The sequence below is a fragment of the Cavia porcellus genome, unplaced genomic scaffold (assembly GCF_034190915.1).
Source record: "Cavia porcellus strain 051 isolate PalLab524CR breed Dunkin Hartley unplaced genomic scaffold, mCavPor4.1 scaffold_6, whole genome shotgun sequence".
NCBI lineage: Eukaryota > Metazoa > Chordata > Mammalia > Rodentia > Caviidae > Cavia > Cavia porcellus.
This window is the reverse complement of record NW_026947489.1, coordinates 48,075,327-48,096,581: the sequence shown is the minus strand read 5'-3', so window position 1 is coordinate 48,096,581 and position 21,255 is coordinate 48,075,327. Positions and strand designations below refer to the sequence as shown.

At 37.6% G+C, this 21,255-nt stretch overlaps 1 protein-coding gene across 14 annotated transcripts in view; it reads left to right on the top strand.

The window, feature by feature from the left end:
* Positions 1-378: 378 nt before the first annotated feature.
* Braf (B-Raf proto-oncogene, serine/threonine kinase) overlaps positions 379-21,255 on the top strand; it is a 199,865-nt gene continuing 178,988 nt past the window's right edge. For 5 of the 14 annotated variants that reach the window (XM_063250597.1, XM_063250601.1, XM_063250599.1 and 2 more), the window contains exon 1: positions 381-719. In XM_063250597.1, coding sequence (XP_063106667.1) covers positions 594-719 — 126 coding nt within the window. In that variant the 5' untranslated portion in view covers positions 381-593. Of the gene's footprint in view, positions 720-21,255 lie in introns of all 14 variants that reach the window. The other 9 variants (XR_010048076.1, XM_063250605.1, XM_063250596.1 and 6 more) reach the window with 5 other exon arrangements.

Sequence of the window (21,255 nt, the reverse complement as noted above, 5' to 3'; positions counted from 1 at the left end):
AAGGAAAGGGTTCAAGCACCATACTAACAATTTAGCTGTTCCTCGCTGTAATGGAAATAACAAGTAGTATGGGCTTTCCCGCCTTCCTCCCTCTAGCATCTCAATTTCTCGAACACCACCTCTGCGCTTCTAGTAAATCCCACGTTGCAGAACAGGCTGAGGACCAAGGAGATGAGAAGAAAGGAAATCGGAGCCATGGAAACCGCAGAGTTGCTGGAACATACAAACACGCTAGCTCCCTGAAGCTAAAGCACTCCTCTCCACCTACTGGGCAAGGGCGCTCCGTGGATGACGTCACGCTCCAGGGTGACGTCACGACCGTGACACGCGAGTGACGCTGTTGCCGCGGCGACTTCTCGTCGTCTCCGCCCCCTTCTCCCGTTCCCCCTCCCCGTGTCCTTCCCCCAATCCCCTCAGGCTCGGCTACACCGGGGGCCGCGGGCCGGTACCTGAGGTGGCCCAGGCGCCCTCCAGGCCGCGGCGCCACCCGGCCGTCCCTTCCGCGCCCCCGCCCCCGCTTCCCCCCCGCCCTCAACCTCCCTTCCCCCTCCCCGCCCAGCGGCGGCTGCTCCGGCCCGGCTCTCGGTTATAAGATGGCGGCGCTCAGCGGCGGCGGTGGCGCGGAGCAGGGCCAGGCTCTGTTCAACGGGGACATGGAGCTCGAGGCCGGCGCCGGCGCCGCAGCCTCTTCGGCTGCAGACCCTGCCATTCCCGAGGAGGTGAGTGCCAGCGCCACCCGCCGCCCTTCCCGGCTCCACTTAGCCGGCCGGTGTTTATGTGGGGAGAGGCGGCGGTGGGGGCTCCGTGCCCTCGGCCACCGTCCGCGGGCGGCCCCGCGGCGGGGAGCAAGGTGGGCATCGCCCCGGGCCTCTCTCTGACCCCCAGCTAGGCGCTAAGTAAACACAGCGGTCAAGGGGGTTCCCTGGCCCCCACTGGAGCGCGATTGGGGCTGCGGCGGCGGAGCAGGCGTCTGTCAGTAGGGGGCGAGACGCGGGGCTGTCGGGGAAGGTCATGCCTGGCCGAGGCATCCAGCCCTGCATCCCTGAGATGTTTGCCTCGTGCGGGGTAGGGGTGAAGGTGGGAGGCAGCAGCCAAGTGGGGGATGCAGTTTCTTGGAGGCCAGAACACCAGCCCGAGACAGTGCTTGAGTGATTATTGCACGGCGGTGGGTGACGGGCGCATCTTTCGGTCTCCACTCGCACTACCCCCCATCTTTCTGGCCCCTCCTTTCACTTTTCTACTTTTGGGGGGAATTTCTCATCATCAGTTTTACCCAGCGGATGGTTTTGGTTTGGTCTTGAATTTTCCACTCCACGCCGTTGCCATTCCAGGTTCTGGTTCCCAGTGCTGATGTTCATTCCAGCTCTGTCGCTGCCGATTATTCCCCCCCCCCCCCGTCCCATTCGCGTTCTCTGTCCACCCGTCCGCCAGGAAGGTCCAGTTGTTGGACCTGCCTACCTCCCAAGCGCAGTTTCCACGAGAGAGCATTTTTGCACGTTTCACCCTGGTCCTTTGGAGGCCCTGAACTCTGTCCCCTGCTCCTTGTCAACATCATCATCTATTGTTATCTTCACAAGTCGTTCTGAACACTTGGGTGCCTCACTTGCTGAACCTTGAAGCTGTCAAGATTCCGTCAGATTTCATTTACTTTGAACCCTTGCACTACTGACAGTTTTTAGCTAGTCTTTAGGTGTGCATTCACACCTCTCTTTCTCTTTTTTAAGTAGATTTGATTGCTTTCTCTGTGTGGTTCTCCTTTTTTTACTGTTTCAGCCCTTTCACTCTTTTCTTTCTTCAGTATTTGCTTCTTGACCTGTCCTTTGTGTTATTCAGCTTCTTGTTACCTTGTCAAATTACTTAACTTGCATATTTTATTAAAATGTACTACATTTAATTTTTAGTATGTTATTACATAAAATAACACATCATTGTGATAATCTGCGGTATAACTGTGTTTTGTAATTAATTAAATAATGTGACTTATTCTGTAACTTAACTCAAAGTTCTTTCCTTTTTGCTGCTTCATTTTTTTGTTTCTCAGGTCTCTTCTCTGTGTAGTTTTTCAGTTTTTTCCCCCCTGCTGCATCATCTTTACTTCAGAAATCCATCCAGTACACTTGCTTTATTCAGTAACAGTTTGCCCAGAGTAATTTGTTTTTCACTCTTTTATAGCGTCTTCCATCTGTGCCCAAAATGTGTTCTGACCATTGTTTGATCTAAATTTCTCATATTTTTCTTATTAAAGTCATTCCACTTTCTAGTGTACATTTCTGCTTAGATCAGTTCCTACTATCAATTCATCTTCCTCAGCTTCTTGGATTCAAAAGCTAGAGATCTTTCTCTTCATCTATTTCCTGGCTTATTCTTTTTCCCTTGTGCCCAGTTACCATTCATTCTGCATTGTTTCCTGGCTTTTGGTACTTCATTTGAAGTTTCCTCTTGTCTTCCCTGCACCTCCACATTCCTTCTTATTTATAAACAGTTTTTTTCCGTTGACAAGGAAATTTATTTTTAGGATACATTGTTTTTAATGGATTAATACTAGAGGTCACATCTGCTGTCTGGTTTCTTCAGGAATCGGATATGCCTTTGTCTTTTCAGGCACAGGTGCTTTTGGACTTTACTCTGCAGTGCATGTGTGGTTTTATTGAGTTGCATCTATGTAGAAGACTAGTGTGGATAAATTAGTGGGTAGGGATTATTAATTCTTTGATTATAGCATTCTTTACAATGAGTTTCAGTCCAACCTTTTATAGAGAAGTTCTCCTTTAAATAGTTTTACCCTGCTATCTTGGAAGGGCCAGATTGTTTGGAGCTCTAGCCTCAACGATTCTCGTTCAGTTGACCAGTGCTAGGGGGCTATGATTTTCTGTGTTTCACACATCTTGGACAGTTTTCACATACTAATGTTTGAGGACCTCCAAGCGAGCTAAAGTTAAGATTATATTGCCAATAATTGGAAAGCATGTCCCTAGCTCCTGAAACTATAAGCAAACACTTAACCCTGTATTTAGTTAAAAGACAAATTGTTGCTGTTCATGGTGGAGGTGCATGCTGTACTTGCAGCTACTTGGGAGGCTGAAGCATGAGGTTTACAATTTCTAGCCCAGGCTGGACAGTTTAGCTATGCTTTGTCTTTAAATAAATAGGACTGGGGATGTAGCTCAGGGGCTCAGACGCCTGTCTGGTAAGGGTGAGGTCGTGAATTCGATCTCTAGTAACAAAAATAAATAAATAAGTCTGTAGATGTAGCTCCATAGCCTCTGGTTTCACTCCCCATTACTGCAAAAAACAAATGTTTCCAACTGACTGTTTCACTCAGGTTTTAATGTTTAGTTTTAATGAATAATTTTAGGTTTTAATGAGTAGTTTTTCCTCAACACGGTGCCATTGTTTTTGATAATGTTGTTTGGTAAGAGCCGATAATGCATGTATTTGGTGGTGGGGAGTGGCTATGAATGATAAAAAGTGGATCTCTTTTGACTATAGATATTGGTGTTAGCGATGATAGAATAAATTCCTCTAAGAAATAATTTAAAATCTGAAGTTGAAGCTGAGACGTGGTAGCACATGTCTATATTCCAGCACTCTGGGAGGCTGAGGCAAGTGCATTACAAGTTCATGCCCATGTCTTGAGATTTAGTAAGACCCCATCTCAAACTAAACAATAAAAAGGGCTGGTGATAATGCTCAATGCAAAGACCCTCGGCTCAATCTTCAGTTTTACATACATAATTACGTATTTTAAAATTTGAAGTTGATGTTAAATCAGTGGAAACTTTAATGTACTGTGGTCTTTTATGTGAACTGTTTTCCTTGTGTTCACTGAAAGAGCTGTCTTATAATTGTCAAATAAATGGGAAGAAATGAAAAACTATGCTTGTGTGTATATTTTATTTTAAAGATTTTTTTTAAAAGTTTGTCAGAAGTAAATTTTAGCTGCTCTAAAAAAAGTGGTAATTACAGAGATAAAGGACATTAATTATAGAAAAATTAGAAAAACATTAAGTACAAAAAGTATTTTAAAATTCTGTACTGTTTCAACCAGATATAATTATCATAAACATTATGATATATTCCATGTAGTCATTTATGTTTGTGTAATACAATATGTGATTTTCTAATTTAAAAAATATAGCAAAACTTTTATGTATTATTAAAGTATGACTTAACTGCCATCATTTTTGGGATATTAAGTAGTTTGGGTTTTTTTACTGTTACACATCTTGGACATAGAATGTAGATTTTTAGTATTTAAAATTATGTTAAAGAATAAATAAATTTCATACACCATATTTGTATTACTTTGTAAATACTTGTAGTAGAATATTCCGATGATAGAAACTTACACTTTTGGCATAAACTGTATGACGAGTTATATATTCCCATGATGTTATTTTCTGACTGTATTGTATGAGAGTATAGTATGACCATACTATCACTTTTAAAAATGTGGTACCAGAATATATTTATTATCTGTTCCTTTTGTGCTGTGTTTCTGTAGAAGGGAGCTCATACAGTTTTATTATCATTATAAATTGTATTATTTTCTGTTTTCCAGATCTCTTATCCCCAATCTTGGTTAAACCGTGTAATTATAATAATATATCGACTAGGGAATATCCTGGGATGGGATCTCTCTTATAATGAGTCCACTGTATTAAAATACGTGATGCCAGGTTGGGTTGCATCATACCCCTGACAAGTGCTATTCCTACTAAGGGTGGCGCATGTGCAGGGCCAGCTATTGCTGTTGATACTTGTTCAGGTAGATTCGAAGGTTTCCTTTGGCAAAAAACTATAAAATACTAGTCAGGGTCCTTGGTCTTTCTATGTTTTCTTTTTGTACTCTCTCTTCTCACTTAACTCTTCCCTTCAGGCATTCATTCAACCCTTTTATTTAGAAAATTATCTGGACAAAGAAATAATAGAAGATTATCTGGTATGAGTCACTTATATATGCTGACAGTCAATTGTCAGTAAATGAATTGATAGAAAAATATTGGACTGTGTGCTTGAATTTTTGAATGTAGTAAATGTGAGCACAAATTTGACTTAGTCGTATTTGTACAACAGACCAGAAAAATAGTAGGCTGGAATAAGACTTGATAGCTACCTTTTAAAGTGAGGCAACTACTTAGTATTCTTCTTTTTTTCTTTTTTCTCCAATCATAAAATTGTTTTCCTCTTTAGAACTGAAGAAGTGTACTTTGTATGCTTTCTTGATATTATTTTGAGTATATAACAAACTTTCTGTCATAATCCCTTATTTTATGAAATTTCATATATTCCTAATTTTCTATATTTTAGCCTCAAAGTAGCATTAAGATAAGGCTTTCTTTCTTTCTATCTTTCTTTTTTAGCTGAGAGTGTAGTGCAGCCCTATAATCCCAGCCCTCAGAAGGCGGAGGCAGGAGGATCACTGCAAGTTCAAGGCCAGCCTGGGCTGTATAATGAGATGCTGGTTTTTTTTTTTTTTAAAGCTTTTTTTTAAATGAGTCGTTCCTATTAGATTTATGTGTTTTCTAGAAGCTAAATTGTTTGATACAACTTCTGAATTCAAAATAGGTGGTTTTGTTTGGGAACTTTTCTATCTAAACATCCCCCCCCCCCATTTTTCTTCTTTGTGTGGGACTCTGTACTACTGTACTACTGAGCTACATTATTGACTCTTTTTATTATTTGAGAGAGGTCTCATTGAGTTTCCCAGGCAGGCCTCGAACTTCTGTCTCAGTCTCCTGAATAGCTGGGATACAGGCATGTTTGTGCCTGGTTTAACAGTGTAAAACCGCCTCGCCTTATTGGGAATTGAATTCAGGGCCTTTGCACTGACATCATCGGCTCTTTTTATTTTTTATTTAAATTGTTGCTGGGCTCAAACTTGCTATCTTTCTGCCTCTGTGTGTGCTGAGATTACAGGCATGTGCCCCCATGTCTGGCTAAGTGGTGCTTTCCTAAGCTAGGTGTTAAAGATAACTTCATGTTAGTTTAACAAAATATGTAACTTCACTTGTTCGATTTCTTCCTTGACTACTTTGTGAAGGTACTGACATGTTCTGTGAGGTAGTTTTTATTTTTCAGTTTCTTTTGGCTACTAACCTATTTAACATCATGCTTAATTAGCATGATAGTCAGAAGAAACTCTTTTAAAGATAGTCTCACCCTAACATTAAGCAATTATTTTTCTCCCCTCTACCCTCTGAAATTATTTTGGTTTCTATGTTTTCTCTTGGGCTTAAAAAAGAAAAAACAAAAAAAAAAAAAAAAAGAGGAAGAAAAGGAAAAACCTATTATTTATGTTCCATCATATATTGAGACTATGTATATAGGGAAATTGATGCCTTCTAACTTTACATTTTTTTCTGAGCCTTGAGAATGCCCTTGATACAGAATATAAAAACTGTTTTGAACTTAAAACTTTATATCTTCTGTAAGCTCTGTAACATCAAAAGAAACATCATTTTCATTCTTACTGTGTAGTTGTACCTATTAACAGCACTTTTGGGACAAATGTGCCATAGGTGATGGTTTTCAAATTACTTCACAGCTCTAAGATAATTTTTTGAAAAATACTCTACCACTCTGAAAAATAAACATTTTAAACTGACCCAATACACACATTGTGAGGTAGTCTTTTGTCTGTTTTGTATATCTGTTTTTTTATCTTTGTGGAGTATTACCTGTCACATAAGTACTCAGATATTTAATGATAGGATTAATGCATGAATCCTATTAGATATGAGACACACCTTGATTTTCATACTGTTCATTCTCTTTTTATCTTTCCCTCCCTTTCCTGTCCCTCCTTCTCCTTCCCTTTCTTCCTCAAATGCTAGACACAAAATCAGTTCTATTAAATCAAAAACCAAAATGGTTGCAGTAGGTAGTTTGAAACACTGTTTTGGGTTTCAAGAACGTTCTTCAGAGGAACCAGGTGTCTTTTTAGTGCCTCTACATTTTAATTAACTGAGGTTCTTTGTCTTTCTGCTTTATGTGTTGGTCTCCTTGAAAAAAGGATTTGATGATTACAAAAAATTTTAGAGCTCCTGTGTGTAAAAGAGAAGTTTTTTTTTTTTAATCAGTACCAGGGATGGAATTCACGACCATGTGCTTGCAAGGCAGGCGCTTATGCCGCTGAGCTAAGTCCCCAGCCCCAAAAGAGAAGTTTCTACAGTGTGAATCTTCTCAAGTATCTGTGTAGAAAATTTTATTTTTCTCTGAAAATCAAGTGACATGGTAAATTTTAGGCACTGTGGGCTCTAAGGTCCCTGTCATAACTACCAAATAATGAAACCGCAGCTCAGAAATAGCTGATAGTATATAAGTGAATGAACTTGACCATGTGCCAATAAAACTTTCTATGGACAATAAAATTTGAATTTTATATACTTTTCATATGTCATGAAATAGTTACATTTTTTTTAAGGCAAGGTCTCACTATGTAGTTCAGGCTGGCCTTGAACTCACTAGGGATCTAGTCCTTGAACTTGTAGCAGTCCTCCTGCCTCAGGCTCCTCGAGTGCTGAAATTACAGAATGAGCCACTATGCCCTGCTTCTTTCAATTTCTTTAGCCACTTAAAAATGTAAAAGTCTGCAAGATATGGTGACACATACCCTAGCATCTTAGGAGGTTCAAGCAGGAGGATTGTAAGTTCGAGCCCAGTCTTGGCAATATAAGTTTATAATTGATATTTTAAAAATGAAACTTTGGCCCTCCTTGTAAGCACCCCTGGCACAAGCCAAGAGGACAACCAGTCATCTCCTGATATCTGGCCATGGTGGATTTTAAGGGACTGAACAAGAAAGCAATTCGCCTGCCTTCCTGGTAAGTGCCCTTGGCGTGATCCAAGAGAACCAGTCAGCGTCTCCCGAGATCTGGCCATGGTAGAACTTAGGCTACTGAACAAGAAAGCAATTCACCTGCCTTCATGGTAAGCGCCCCTGGCATGAACCAAGAAGAGAACCAATCAGCGTCTCCCATAAGCCTACCAGTGCAGGGTAAAAATCAAACCCCCCCCCACACACACACACCCCGTTGCAACGGGGGCCAGAGGTCTGAGCATCTCTTGGGAGGATGACAGTATGCAATATAGCAAATATGGGGGATTTCCTTCTATCTTCTTTTTGAAGGCAAATATTGTTTTCACTGTTTTGTTCTGATTAGTTGTTTTGCTCTATTTTTGGTTTGATTTCACTGTACTTAATTGAATGGACAACTATTGTGAAGATGATGAGATCTATTATAGTACCTATTACTATTATCCTGGTATCCTGCTGTGAGGTTCTGTACCAATTTCACTGCATTGTCTCAATTGGCTTTGTTCTGTTTTATTCTGTTGTATTTTTACTACCTTCAAAATAAAATTTAAAAAAAACTAAAAATGAAATTTTGGAGAAAATAATTCACACATAATATACCATTTCAAATGTACAGCTTCACTTTTGACCAATTTATATATAGTTGTGGAACTTCTGTCACATTCAAGAAATAAAACATTTCCATTATCCAAGGTGTTTTCTGTTGTCACTTTGTATTCAGTCTTATCTCCCTCCCTCAATTAGGGCAAACATTATTCCAATGTCTATTTCTACTTTTTCCAGAAAGTTGTATAAATGGAATGATACAAATATACTGTGTAACTTTCTTATTTTTATTTATTTATTTATTTTTGTCTTTTGAGACAAGGCCTTGCCATATAGTTCAGGCTGGTCTTGAACAAATCACTTTTTAGTCCAAGCTAGTCTCGAACTTGTGATTCTCCTGCCTCAACCTCCCGAGTGCTGGGATTAGAGTGTGTGCCACCATGCTTGGCTATACTGTGTAATTTTATGTATTTGAAATTTTTTACTTAGTCAAGTACTTTTGACACTCATCCATGTTGATGCTAAACTTACATCAGTAGCTTATTTATTGCTTAGTATAGTCTCTTGTGAGAATATACCTGTTATAGTACCTGATGAATATTCAGATTCCAGTTGTTAACAATTTTATTTATTTATTGTTAACAATTTTAAATCAACTTTCTGTAAACATTTGGGTTCAGGCTTTGATTTACATTTTTTTTAATTACAAAGCCCCAGAAGTGGAATTATTGGGTTTTATGTTTAACTTCATAAGAAATTGCCAAGCTTGGCTAAATTGGTAGTGCTGTTCTGCATTGCCATTGACAGTGAGTAAGAGTTCTGATCACTCTTGTCTCTGTCAGTACTTGGAATTGTTAGTCTTAAGTTTAGCTATTCTATTAGGAATATAGTAATGGCTGATTGTGGTTTTTATTTGTACTTTCCTGATGTTGGGTATCTGTTTAATGTACTTATTTACTATCCATAAGTTTTCATCTGAGTATCTATTTAAATCTTTTTTTTTTTTTTTTTTTTTTTTGATATTTAACTTCTCACTACAGAGCTGTAAGGTTGCTATATACTTATTCTGGATACAAGTTATTTTTATTAGATCTGAGTTTTATACGTGTCTCTCTGTCTGGCTTGCCTTTTTATTATAAGTAACTTTGTAAGAACAGAAGTTTTATTTTTTGATGAAGTCTACTTTGTCAGTTCTTTCTTCTGTAGTTTGTGATCTTTCAGAAGCCAGTTAAGTCTTTACTTAAGGTCATAAAAGTTTTCTTCCAAAAGTTTTATAGTTTTGACTTTCAGTTCTGATTTGTTTGGAACTAATTTTGGTATACAGTTGGCCTTTGGCATCAATGCATACTAAGACTAATCAGAAAAAGAACTGGATCTGGAGCATGGATGGATGTTGTGAGGGAGTGGTTGAGATCAATTCATTATTATTGCTGTTACTATTGCTATTGCTTTTGCTATTGCTATTGCTATTTTAAGGTGCTAGGGATCAAACCCAGGCCTTCAAATATGCTAGGCAAGTGTTTCACCACTTAGCTACATCCCTAGCCTTTTAGCCATGCTTTTATATATGGGTGTCCCTGTGTTTCACATTACTGAAGAGACTTTTTCCTGTTGAGTTGCTTTAGTGCCTTTGCTAAAATCAATTGATAATGTTTTATTGATCATTATGTCTGGTTTTAGTCCAGTACCACACTGTCTGAATTACTACAGCTTTACAGTTAACTCTATAAATTAGTTAAGTTCAATTCAGAGGACTTTTAGAATTTTGAAATGTTATTTTAAAATTTGTGTCTTTGTCCTTTTGATAGGAAAGAATCCATAATTTTTTAAAGATTCTCAGCAGTGTCTTCTACCCACAAGACTTAAGATCCCTCTGCAGTATATGGTCACTGTCTTGAATTATGTTGTACAGGTTTATGAAAAATGGGAAATACTTTAAAAATGTTTTATCCAAAATTAATTTTGCTATAAGAAATAAAAGAGATGATCTAGTAGATTGCACAAATGTCAGTACTTTTCTTTTTGCCATATTGCAAAAACATGAAGTGTCATCAGCATATGTGTGGGGAGAATATATTAAGATGTTTATTAGCAGTAAAAAGTTATGAATATGTCAAATCAGGCTTTGGAAGACAGAAATTTATAAGACCAACTATGTTACTGTCCATCTTCATTATAAAAATGACCTTTTATTTGGAACCTATGCTATATTCTATGATATTTCAGAATTAGCATCTTTATTAAACTTTTTTTTGTACCAGGAGTTGAATTCAGACCCTTGTGCTTGCCAGGCAGGCTCAGTACCAGTGAGCTGTGTATCCCTGGCCCTTATTAATCTTTGAGTCATCATTATATCGTTATATTTTTGCTAAGCCTAACTAGATGGTGGTAGTTGGTCATATTTTTCCTTTCTTCAGTGACCTGTAAGGTACTCCATCTTGTTTTAAATTATTTTGGTGATAGTTCTTTACTCTTTAACCTGGAATATTTCTACAATGCAAAATAATGTTTTTGTTCACGAGTTATACTTAAGAATTAAAAAACAAAAGAGTCAGTCACATGATCATAGAGCGTAAGTCTGTAATACCTAACCAGAATACCTCTAACAGGAGGGAAGATTGAAAGTATGTAGGCATTTATTCATATTGTAAAGGATGTTATTCTTATTTTTGTTAGATACCTTTCAAATTTTGAAATTGCTTTTCCAGGAAGAAAGGAACATAACATTTTGACAGATGGTTTTCAAATATTTTTAAGTTAGTATGTTTTTAAAACATTAAGAAAGTACCCAACTCCTGTTGTAAAAGCTACTTTGTGTTTAAATTGAGAAATACCACTTTTGTCTTACATTTTTCTTGCACTAAATATACAATGTTTAAGTTAGTAAGACCAGAAAATTTTGACTTTCTTTTTGTAGAAACAACATAAAACTAAAATACACTTTAACAATGCTTTGACTTAGTCTCTTACTTTTGAATTTTTCAAAAATAGTTTTAATACTGATTAAGATTGTGCTTTTATTGAGCTAGTATTTTGAAACTGTATTTTCTACCTCACAGCATTTATTTTGTCAAATAAATTTCTGTTTGGCCTTAAAATATTTTTAGTATTAAAGAAGAGTACTATTGCCAAAAGTAAAGATGTAGTTATAAGAACTTAATTAGTTCTTATCCTTTTCTCTGTATTTCAAAGTTTTTATTCTATGAAATCTGTAGCTTAGAGGGAGAAAAAAAGAAACAGTTAACTAATTTAAGGGTATTAAATACGTATGATTATTTTTAAAAAGTTCTTGATAGCAGTTTCTGATGTTATGTGAAGGGAATTCTTATTAAAAAATATTCTGTTTTTTCTAGGAATACTAAACAATTTATGCCTTATTTTTTTTCAAATCCATATTATTCAAGGATAAAAAGAAAGAAGAGTAAAGAACAAAAAAACTACAACAGGGGCTGGGGATTTAGCTCAGCGGCATAAGTGCCTGCCTGGCAAGTGCGTGGTCGTGAGTTCAATCCCTGGTACCGGTAAAAAAAAAAAAAAAATTACAACAAAATTTCAAAACACATCAGTCAACGGACAACAATGATACAAACACTGGGCATTGACATCCCCAAGTCATTCATCCAGAGCACAAGACATATACTCAGTTGTCCAAACAATACCAGAACAAATCAAACTCAGAGAAATCAGTACTATAACTATTTTAACTTTTTATATACTACCCATACCCATAAACATGTATATATTTTTTCTTTCAGCTTCTCACACTAATGAAACAATATGATCTTTACACATGTGTGTCTTACTTATTTCACTAATGAGCATGTTCTCAAGTTGCGTCCACTTACTTATAACAGTGTCCATTTGGGACTGCGCCTCAGGAGCCGAAAGTGCATGCAGCAAGTTCAATCCCATAGTGGGGCATCAGAACATCACTTGGAGGCTGATAGGGCCCCGCTCAGCATCCCCCATCACCAGAGGACTGCATGGTAGGTCTCTCCTGGCCTAGTTGGGCCCCACTCAGTGACCCCCATGTGGCCCAGAGCCGCCTGCACTCCTTGGGAGCTAAAAGTGCATGCAGCAAGTTCCATCTCACAGTGGGAAATCAGAACATCACTTGGAGCCTGGTAGGGACCCGCCCAGCATCCCTCATCAGAGGAGGACCTCCAGAAAGCCCTTCCTGGCCTAGTTGTGCCCTGCCCAGAGATGTCCGAGTGGCCTGGAGCCGCCTGCACTCTGCCTGTGAGCCAAAAATGCACACTGAGAGTTCCATCCCGTGGTGCAGCCTCGGCACATGACTCTGAGCCTTGTAGGACCCTGCCAAGTGTCCACCATCACCAGAGGACCCCCAGGAAGGTCCCTCCTTGCCTACTTGGGCCCTGCCTAGCAACCCCTGAGTGGCCCTGAGCACCTGCACTCTGCCTTGCCAGGCGAAAGCATGCGCAGCAATCTCCACCCACCCTTATAGCTGTAGAATGTGGCTCAGAGCCTGGTAGGGCCCCCACCACCTGAGGACCCCTGGGAAGGTCCCTCCTGGCCTAGTGGGCCCTGCCTAGTGACCCCAAGTAGCTGGGAGTCACCTGGTAAGTCCTATCTAATAATCTCCACTCAACTGAGGAAACTCCCTGCAGTAGGGATAGATATTCTCAACCCAACAAATAATTGAGACCTTGCTTTCAGCTTCCTTAAGGAAATACAGGAAAATGATAAAACGAAAGAGTAAAATGTAATCTCAAACCTCCAACTCATCCCAAGCAAGCCTAGGAGACATGGACATGGAAAAAAATGTAAGCCATACTCCTGAAACCCCTGAAATAATAGCAACTGAAGTAAAGAAACAACTCCAGGAAGCTATAAAAGAACTCAGATCAGAAATAATCTCCCAGGTAAAAGAAGAAATAATAAATGTAATGAAAGAAATGTTGACTAAATCTAAAGAAGACACAGTTAAAACATTAGAGGAACAATGCAAAAAGAATGGAAACCTTGAATGAACAATATAAGAAACAAATAGAATGCATGAAACAGATTTAAAGGATATCCAGGAAATCAAAAATTCCATCCAAAGTTGGCAGAACCACCTCAATGAAAGTGAAGTTAGACTTTCAGACCTTGATGACAAGATTGTAGCTAGAAAACAGGAAAGGAAAGATCTTTTAAAAATAACAAGGAATCAGGAAATAATTGAACAGCTGCAAGATGATGCAAAGAAAAACAACATAAGATTGATAGGTGTAAACGAAAAGGTGACAACCCAAATGTTATCAAAAGACTATTTACGGAAGTAGTAGCAGAAAACTTCCCAAATATGTTAGTGGAAACTGACAGATAAGTGAAGCTTATAGAACTCCAAATAGCCATAACCAAAATAAAACTACCCCTAGACATATAGTAATAACATCCCAGAAATTCAGCATAAGGACAATATTAAAAGCCATTAGAAGAGACAGATCACCTATAAAGGAAAACCTATCAGCATCACAGCAGAGTTTTTAACACAAGCAATGAAGTCAAGAAGGGCATGGATTGAAGTATTTGAGATCCTAAAGGAAAACGACTTGCAACCCAGGTTGATGAACCCTGCAAAACTGTCTTTCAAAACTGATGGAGAAATAAGATAGTTCATGACAAAGAACAGCTGAAGAACTTCATGACTACCAAACTAACCCTGCAAAGAATACTGAAGGACATTCTAGATAGATATAGGAAAAAACCACTAAGTAAGTCAAACAGTTAAACAGAGGGGAAGGGTAAAGAACCAACAGCAGAAAGATAACATGACAAAAGTAAACCAATATATATCATTATAACCACTAATGTAAATGGCCTTAATTCACCAATTAAAAGAAATAGACTGGTAGAATGGATCAAGAAATAACACTCAACCATATGCTGTATAAGGAAACCCATCTAACCCAAAAGGAAACTCATAGACTGAAAGTCGAAGGACAAAAAACAATACTTTATGCAACAGGACAGTCACACCTGTGAACAGATGGACTTAGTGGATGTGTACAGTGTTCTGCCAAACAACTTCAGAATATACATTCTTCCTAGCAGCACATGTGACATTCTCTAAAATAGACCATTTACTAGCCCACATAACATGCTTAAGTAAATGCAAAAGAAATGAACTTATCCCATGCATGTTATCAGACCATAGCACTGTGAAACTAGAAATTAATGACAAAAGAAACTGCAAAAGCTCCACAAACACATGGAAATTAAATAATACACTCCTGAGCAATCAGTGGGTCACAGAGGAAATTAAAGAAATAAACAATATCTACAAGCAGATGAAAATACAACTTACTGGAACCTGTAGGATGCAATGAAAGCAATCCTCAGGAAAATTTATTGTGGTGAACTCCCACATCAGGAAAATAGAATGAACACAAACAAACAACCTGATACTACACCTCAAATATCTAGAAAAGAGCAAGTCAAGCCCAAAGTCAAAAGAAGGGAGGAAATTATAAAGATCAGAGCATCAGAAATTAATGCAATTGAGACTAAGAAACCAATACAAAGAATCAATGAATCAAAGAGTTGGTTCTCTGAAAGAATAAATAAAATTGATAAGCCCCTAACCAACCTTATTTGAAAAAGGAAAGAAAGAAACTCAGATTCATGAATTAAGAAATGAAAAGGGTAAAGTCTCTACAGACTCTGTAGAAATATAGAAGATCATCAGTACCTACTTTGAAAACCTCTACTCTCATAGGTTTGATAACACAGAAGAAATGGACAGATTCTTAGAAACATATGAGCTACCAAAGCTGGAACTAGAAGATGTAAAACTGCTGAATAACCCAATTTCAATTAATGAAATTGAAAATGTACATTAAAACCTTACCAACAAAGAAAAGTCCAGCTCCATATGGATTCACTGTGGAATTCTACAAGAAATTCAAGAAAGACTTAATGCTGACACTCTTCAAACTATTCAATGAAATTGAAAGGGATGTAATTTTCCCTAACACATTCCTGGAAGCAAGTATTACTCTAATACCAAAACCAGAGAAAGACTCAATCAAAAAAGAAAACTACAGACAAATCTCCCTAATGAACATAGATGTAAAAATTCTCAATAAAATACTGGCAAACAGAATGTAGCATATCATCAAGAAGATTATATACCATAGCCAAGTAGGATTCATTCCAGAAATGCAGGGATGGTTCAACATAATGCAAATCAATAAATGTAATCCACCGTATCAATAGATCCAAAAATAGAATCACATGATCATTTCTATAGATGCAGAAAAAGCTTTTGATAAGGTCCAACAGTCATTCATGATGATAACCCTACAGAAAATTGGAATGGATGGTGTTTACGTCAGTATGATAAAAGCCATCTGTGACAAACCAATAGCCAGCATCATATTAAATGGCCAAAAACTGAAAGCTTTTACTCTAAAATCAGGAATAAGACAAGAATGTCCATTATCACCACTCCTATTCATTATTAATGCTGGAAATACTAGCCAGAGCAGTTTGACAAGAGAGAGAAATAAAAGAAATAAGGATAGGAAAGAAGTTAAATTATCATTATTTGCAGATGACATGATACTCAGAAGCTCCCAAACTCCATTGAAAGACTCCTAGGTATAATAATTACAGTAATGTAATTGGCTACAAAGTCAACACTCAAAAATCAATAGCATTCCTATATACAAACAACAAATTCAAGAGAGAAATAAGAGAAGCCACACCTTTCACAATAGCATAAAAAATGAAATACTAACAAAAGAAATAAAATCTATTCAGTGAAAATTATAATACTCTGAAGAAAGAAATTGAAGAGGATCTGAGAAAATAGACATTCCCTGTTCATGGATATTGTGAAAATGGCCATTCTCCCAAAATCGTTACTCAGATTTAATGCAACTCCAATCAAAATATCACTAGCATACCTCATAGATCTAGAGAAATCATTCCTAAAATTCATCTGGAACCAGAAAAGACCTAGAATAGCAAAGGCAGTTCTAGGCAACAAAGGCAAGGCAGGAGGCATCACAATCCCTGACTTGAAGTTATACTACAAAGCTACTGTAACAAAATCAGCATGGTACTGGAATAAAAACAGACCTAAAGATGAATAGAAGAGATTAGAAGATACAAGTACAACTACAAATATACTCAGCCACCTTACCTTTGACAAAGGGGCCAATTCACTGGAAGAACGACAGTCTCTTTAATAAGTGGTGCTGGAAAAACTGGCTCTCCATATGTGGTAAACTAAAACTAGACCCATGCCTATCACCATGTACTAAACTGAAGTCAAAATGGATCAAAGATCTAAATATTAAAATAGAAACACTAAATCTGCTAGAAGACAAAGTAGGTAGAAATCTTGAGGAGATAGGGGTAGGCAGAGAATTCATGAACAAAAATCAAACTGCATGGGGAATTCTTCCCAGAATGAATCTTGTCTTACTAAAAAGTTTTTGCATGTCAAAAGAAATCTTCAACAGAGTAAAAAAAAACTCATGAATTTTGGGGAAAAAAGGACTTCTGTCTAGAACATAAAGAATTTAAAAAAAAAGACCCCCAAAATTCAAAGACCCAACCCAAAAATGGACATCTGAGATGAATACACAGTTCTCAGATGAAGAAATACAAATGGCAAATGAATACATGAAAAAATGTTCAGCATCACTGCCATGAGAGAAATGCAAATTAGAAAGAATGGCCAGAATCAAGAAAACTACCAGCAAGAAATGCTGGAGAGGCTGTGGAGAAAAAGGAACTCTTTCTTCTGCACTGTTGATGGGACTGTAGACTGATTCAAGCACTGAGGAGGTCAGTCTGGAGGTTTCTCAGCTGGGATTAGATGTCCCATTTGACTCAGCTATGTCACTTCTGGGCATATTCCCAGAAGAAATGAAAACATCGTATCAGTGATATATGCCCACCCATGTTTATAGCAGCACAATTTGTAATAACCAGAACTTTTAAACAACCTAAATGCCATCAACTGAGGAATGAATAAAAAAGATGTACTTTTATACAGTGGAGTTCTACTCAGCGATAAGAATGATCACATTGAGATTTTTATAGGTAAGTGGTCACAACTTGAGAGCATACTCACAAAAGAAATAAATCAAACTGACATGTAAATACTATATTGTCTCTGTAGTGTAAGAAATGGTAAGAGTACATAAGATACAAAATCCTCAATAAATACTGTGAAAGGGTGAGAATCTTCTCTAAGGGGAAAAATAATATCTCAGGAAAAGTAGAGGAAAAAAAAAAGGGAAAAGAAAAAAATACCTAAACTTGTATAAACACACTTAAGATAGCCAAGATGATTGTGTTATAAATTCTATTAGTTCTAAGCCGGGTGTGGTGGCTCACGCCTGTAATCCCAGCACTCCGGAGGAGGCAGGAGGATTGTTGCAAGTTCAAGACCAGCCTGGGCTGCAAAGTAAGCTCAAGGCCTGCTCGAACTGCATAGACAGACCCTGTCTCAAAAAGACCCCCCCCCCAACTATTTTGTTCTTGAAACAAAATAGTTAACATTCATAGGATTGGATCAAGTTTGCATGTTTGTGTCTGGTGATCTGAGGAACTCTTTTCAAGATTGCTCGAATAACAACCTTAGTTATGTCCCTACCACCTTGTTTTGAAGGCCTATATTGTCATTATTTTGGGCTCCTTGCTATTGTTACTTGTTTATCTTTTTCGTTTCTTGTTTTTCTAGTAATTCATTTTTTTGTTTTCCCCTCTAATGCAGAAAGGATATATGTACATGAACAGGCTTATACATGTCTAGAACTTCTAAACAGTGTATGAGAATTGATTGTATTATGTGTGATGATATGAACAGCTACTTTGAAAAAAAAGAGACATTATGGTATCCATTCCTGATTTCCTGTTGTCATGCTGCGAAATCCAGTAATGCCATTATTCTATGTTCAGAGTGATTTTAATGTGTATTATTTAATTTAAACATAAAGTATGGACAGCTATTTTGAAGAGAACAAGGCATGACAGTAGCTATTGTTGATTTTCCTATTGTCTGGCTTTGAAGGCCTGTAATGCCTTCATTATTCTGTTTTGATCGGTTTGATACTATTTTGTTTTTTATGGATTTATTGTGTGTGAAGATGTAGTCAACTATTTAGAAGAAAGCAAGAGACATTATAATAGCCAATGCTGATCTCCTGTTGTCTTGCTTTGAAATCTGTGTCATTTATATTGTTTTCTTCTGATCTGCCTTGTTCTGTTTTGTTCTGGTTTGTTTTACTTTCTTTAAAAAAAAGTGTGCAAGTTATACTTCTGTGTGGTTGAGTAGTATTCCATTGTATAAAAATACCACATCTTTTTTATCTATTCCTCAGTTGATGGGCCTTTAGGCTGTTTCCAAGATGTGGCTGTTATAAACTGTGCTGCTATAAACATGGATGTACATATATTGCTGTGGTATGATGATTTTAATTGTTTTGGGAAGATACCCAGAAGGTAACAGCTGGGTCAATTGGGCTCTCCAATCTTAGTTTTTTGAGGTTCCTCCATACTGACCTCCACACTGGTTGCATCAGTCTGCTTTCCCACCAACAGTGGAGGATTCCTTTTTCCCCCCCGCAGTCCCTCCAGCATTTGTTATTGCTTGATTTCTTGATGATGGCCATTCTTTCCGAGGTGAAGTGGAATCTCAGTATTGTTTTAATTTGCATCTCTCGAATGAACAGTAATGTTGGAAATGTTTCACATATTTAAGTGCTGTTTGTATTTTTTCATCTGAAAAGTGTATATTCATCTCAGATGCCCATTTTTGAATTTGATCTTTAAATCTTGGAGGACTGATTGTTTTGAGTTCTTTGTATATTCTTGATAGTGTAATCCTTTGTCTGAGGAACAACTGGCAATCGTTTTCTCCCATGTTGTGGGATGTCTCTTCACTGTGTTGGTAGTTTCTCTGGCTGTGCAAAAGGTTTTCAGTAGAGTGAGATCCCAATTGTTGATTCTTTGTGTTAGTTCTTGTGCAATCTGAATTTTGTTCATAAAGTCTTTGCCTATGACCAATGTCTTCAAGAGTTTTACCCACTCTATCTTCCAGTTTTTCTGTTTTAATAATAAGATCTGTGATCCATTCTGATCTTTGTTTAGTACATAGTGAAAGATACGGGTCCAGTTTTAATCTCCATCATGTGTAGAGCCAGTGTTTCTAGCACCATTTATTAAAGAGGCTGACTTTCTTCCAGTAAATGTGTTTGGAACCTTTGTCTGAAGTTGTTTCTGAGCCTCCTAATCTGTTCTATTGATCTTCAGGTTGTTTTGTTGCCAGTTCTATACGGGGTTTTTTTTGGTCTTTTTTCTTTTTATCGGTACCGGGGATCGAACTCACGACTGCCTGCTTGCAAGGCAGACGCTTATGCCGCTAAGCTAAATCTCCAGCCCCTTCTATACTGTTTTTATCACAGTAGCTTTATAGTAGAATTTCAAGTCAGGGATTATGATGCCTCCTGTCTTGTCTTTGTTGCCCAGGATCACCTTTGCTATTCTAGGTCTCTTCTGATTCCAGATGAATTTTAGGATTCTTTTGTCTAATTCTCTGAAATATGCTAATAGTATTTTGGTTGGGATTGCATTAAATCTGTATAACAGTTTTGGAAGAATGGTCATTTTCACTATATTGGTTCTTCTTACCCAGGAGAACAGGATATCTCTCCATTTTCTAATATCGTCTTCAATCTCCTTTTTCAGAGTATTGTAGTTTTCAGTGTAGAGGTCTTTTAACTCCTTTGTTAGATTGATTCCTAGGTATTTCATTTTTGAGGGATACTATTATAAAAGATATTATTTCCCTGATGTCTCTCTCAGTGACAAGAAGGCTACTGATTTTTTGAGTGTTGACTTTGTAATCAGCTACCTTACTGAATTTGCTTATTAAACCTAGAAGTCTTTTGGGTGGAGTTTTGGGGTTCTTCTAAGTATAGAGTACCATGTCATCTGCAAATAATGATAGTTTAACTTTCTTCCTTTCCTATCTTTATTCCTTTTATTTGTCTCTCTTGTCTAGTTGCTCTGGCTAAAGTTTCCAGGACTATGTGGAATAAGAATGGACACGGTGGACATCCTTGTCTTATTTCTGATTTTAGATCGAAAGCTTTCAGTTTTTGTCCATTTAGTATGATGTTGGTTGTTGTTTTGTTGTAGATAGCTTTAATCATATTGAGACAAAGACCATCTATTCCAACTTTCTGTGTTTTTTTTTTTAATCATGAATGAGTGCTAGATTTTATCAAAATCTTTTTCTGTACCTATTAAGATGATCGTATGATTTTTGTCCTTGGCTCTGTTAATATGGTGTATTACATTTATGGATTTATATATGTTTGAACCATCCCTGCATCCCTGGGATGAATCTCACTTGATCATGGTATACAATCTCTTTGATGAGTTGCTACATTCTGTTTGCCAGGATCTTATTGAGGATTTTTGGGTCAATGTTCACTAGGGAGATTGCCTATAATTTTCTTTCTTAGTTGGGTCCTTCTCTGGTTTGTCAGAGTTATGCTTGCTTCCAAGAATGAATTTGGAGTTACTGCTTTCCATTCAGTTTCATTAAAGAATTTGAGAAGTAATGGTGCTAGGTCTTCTCTAAATTTCTTGTAGAATTCAGCAGTGAATCCTTCAGGGCCTGGGCTTTTCTTTGTTGATAGGTTTTTAACTACATCTTTGATTTCATTTATTTGGTTGTTAGGATTTTTATATCTTTTTGATTCAGCTTTGGTAATTCTTCATATGTATCTAGGAATCTGTCCATTTCTTCTATTTTCCATCTTATTAGAATATACATTTTCAAAGTAGATATAGATGATTTTCTGGATTTCTGCAGGGTCTATTGTGATTTCGCCCTTTTCATTCCTAATTGTGTGAATTTG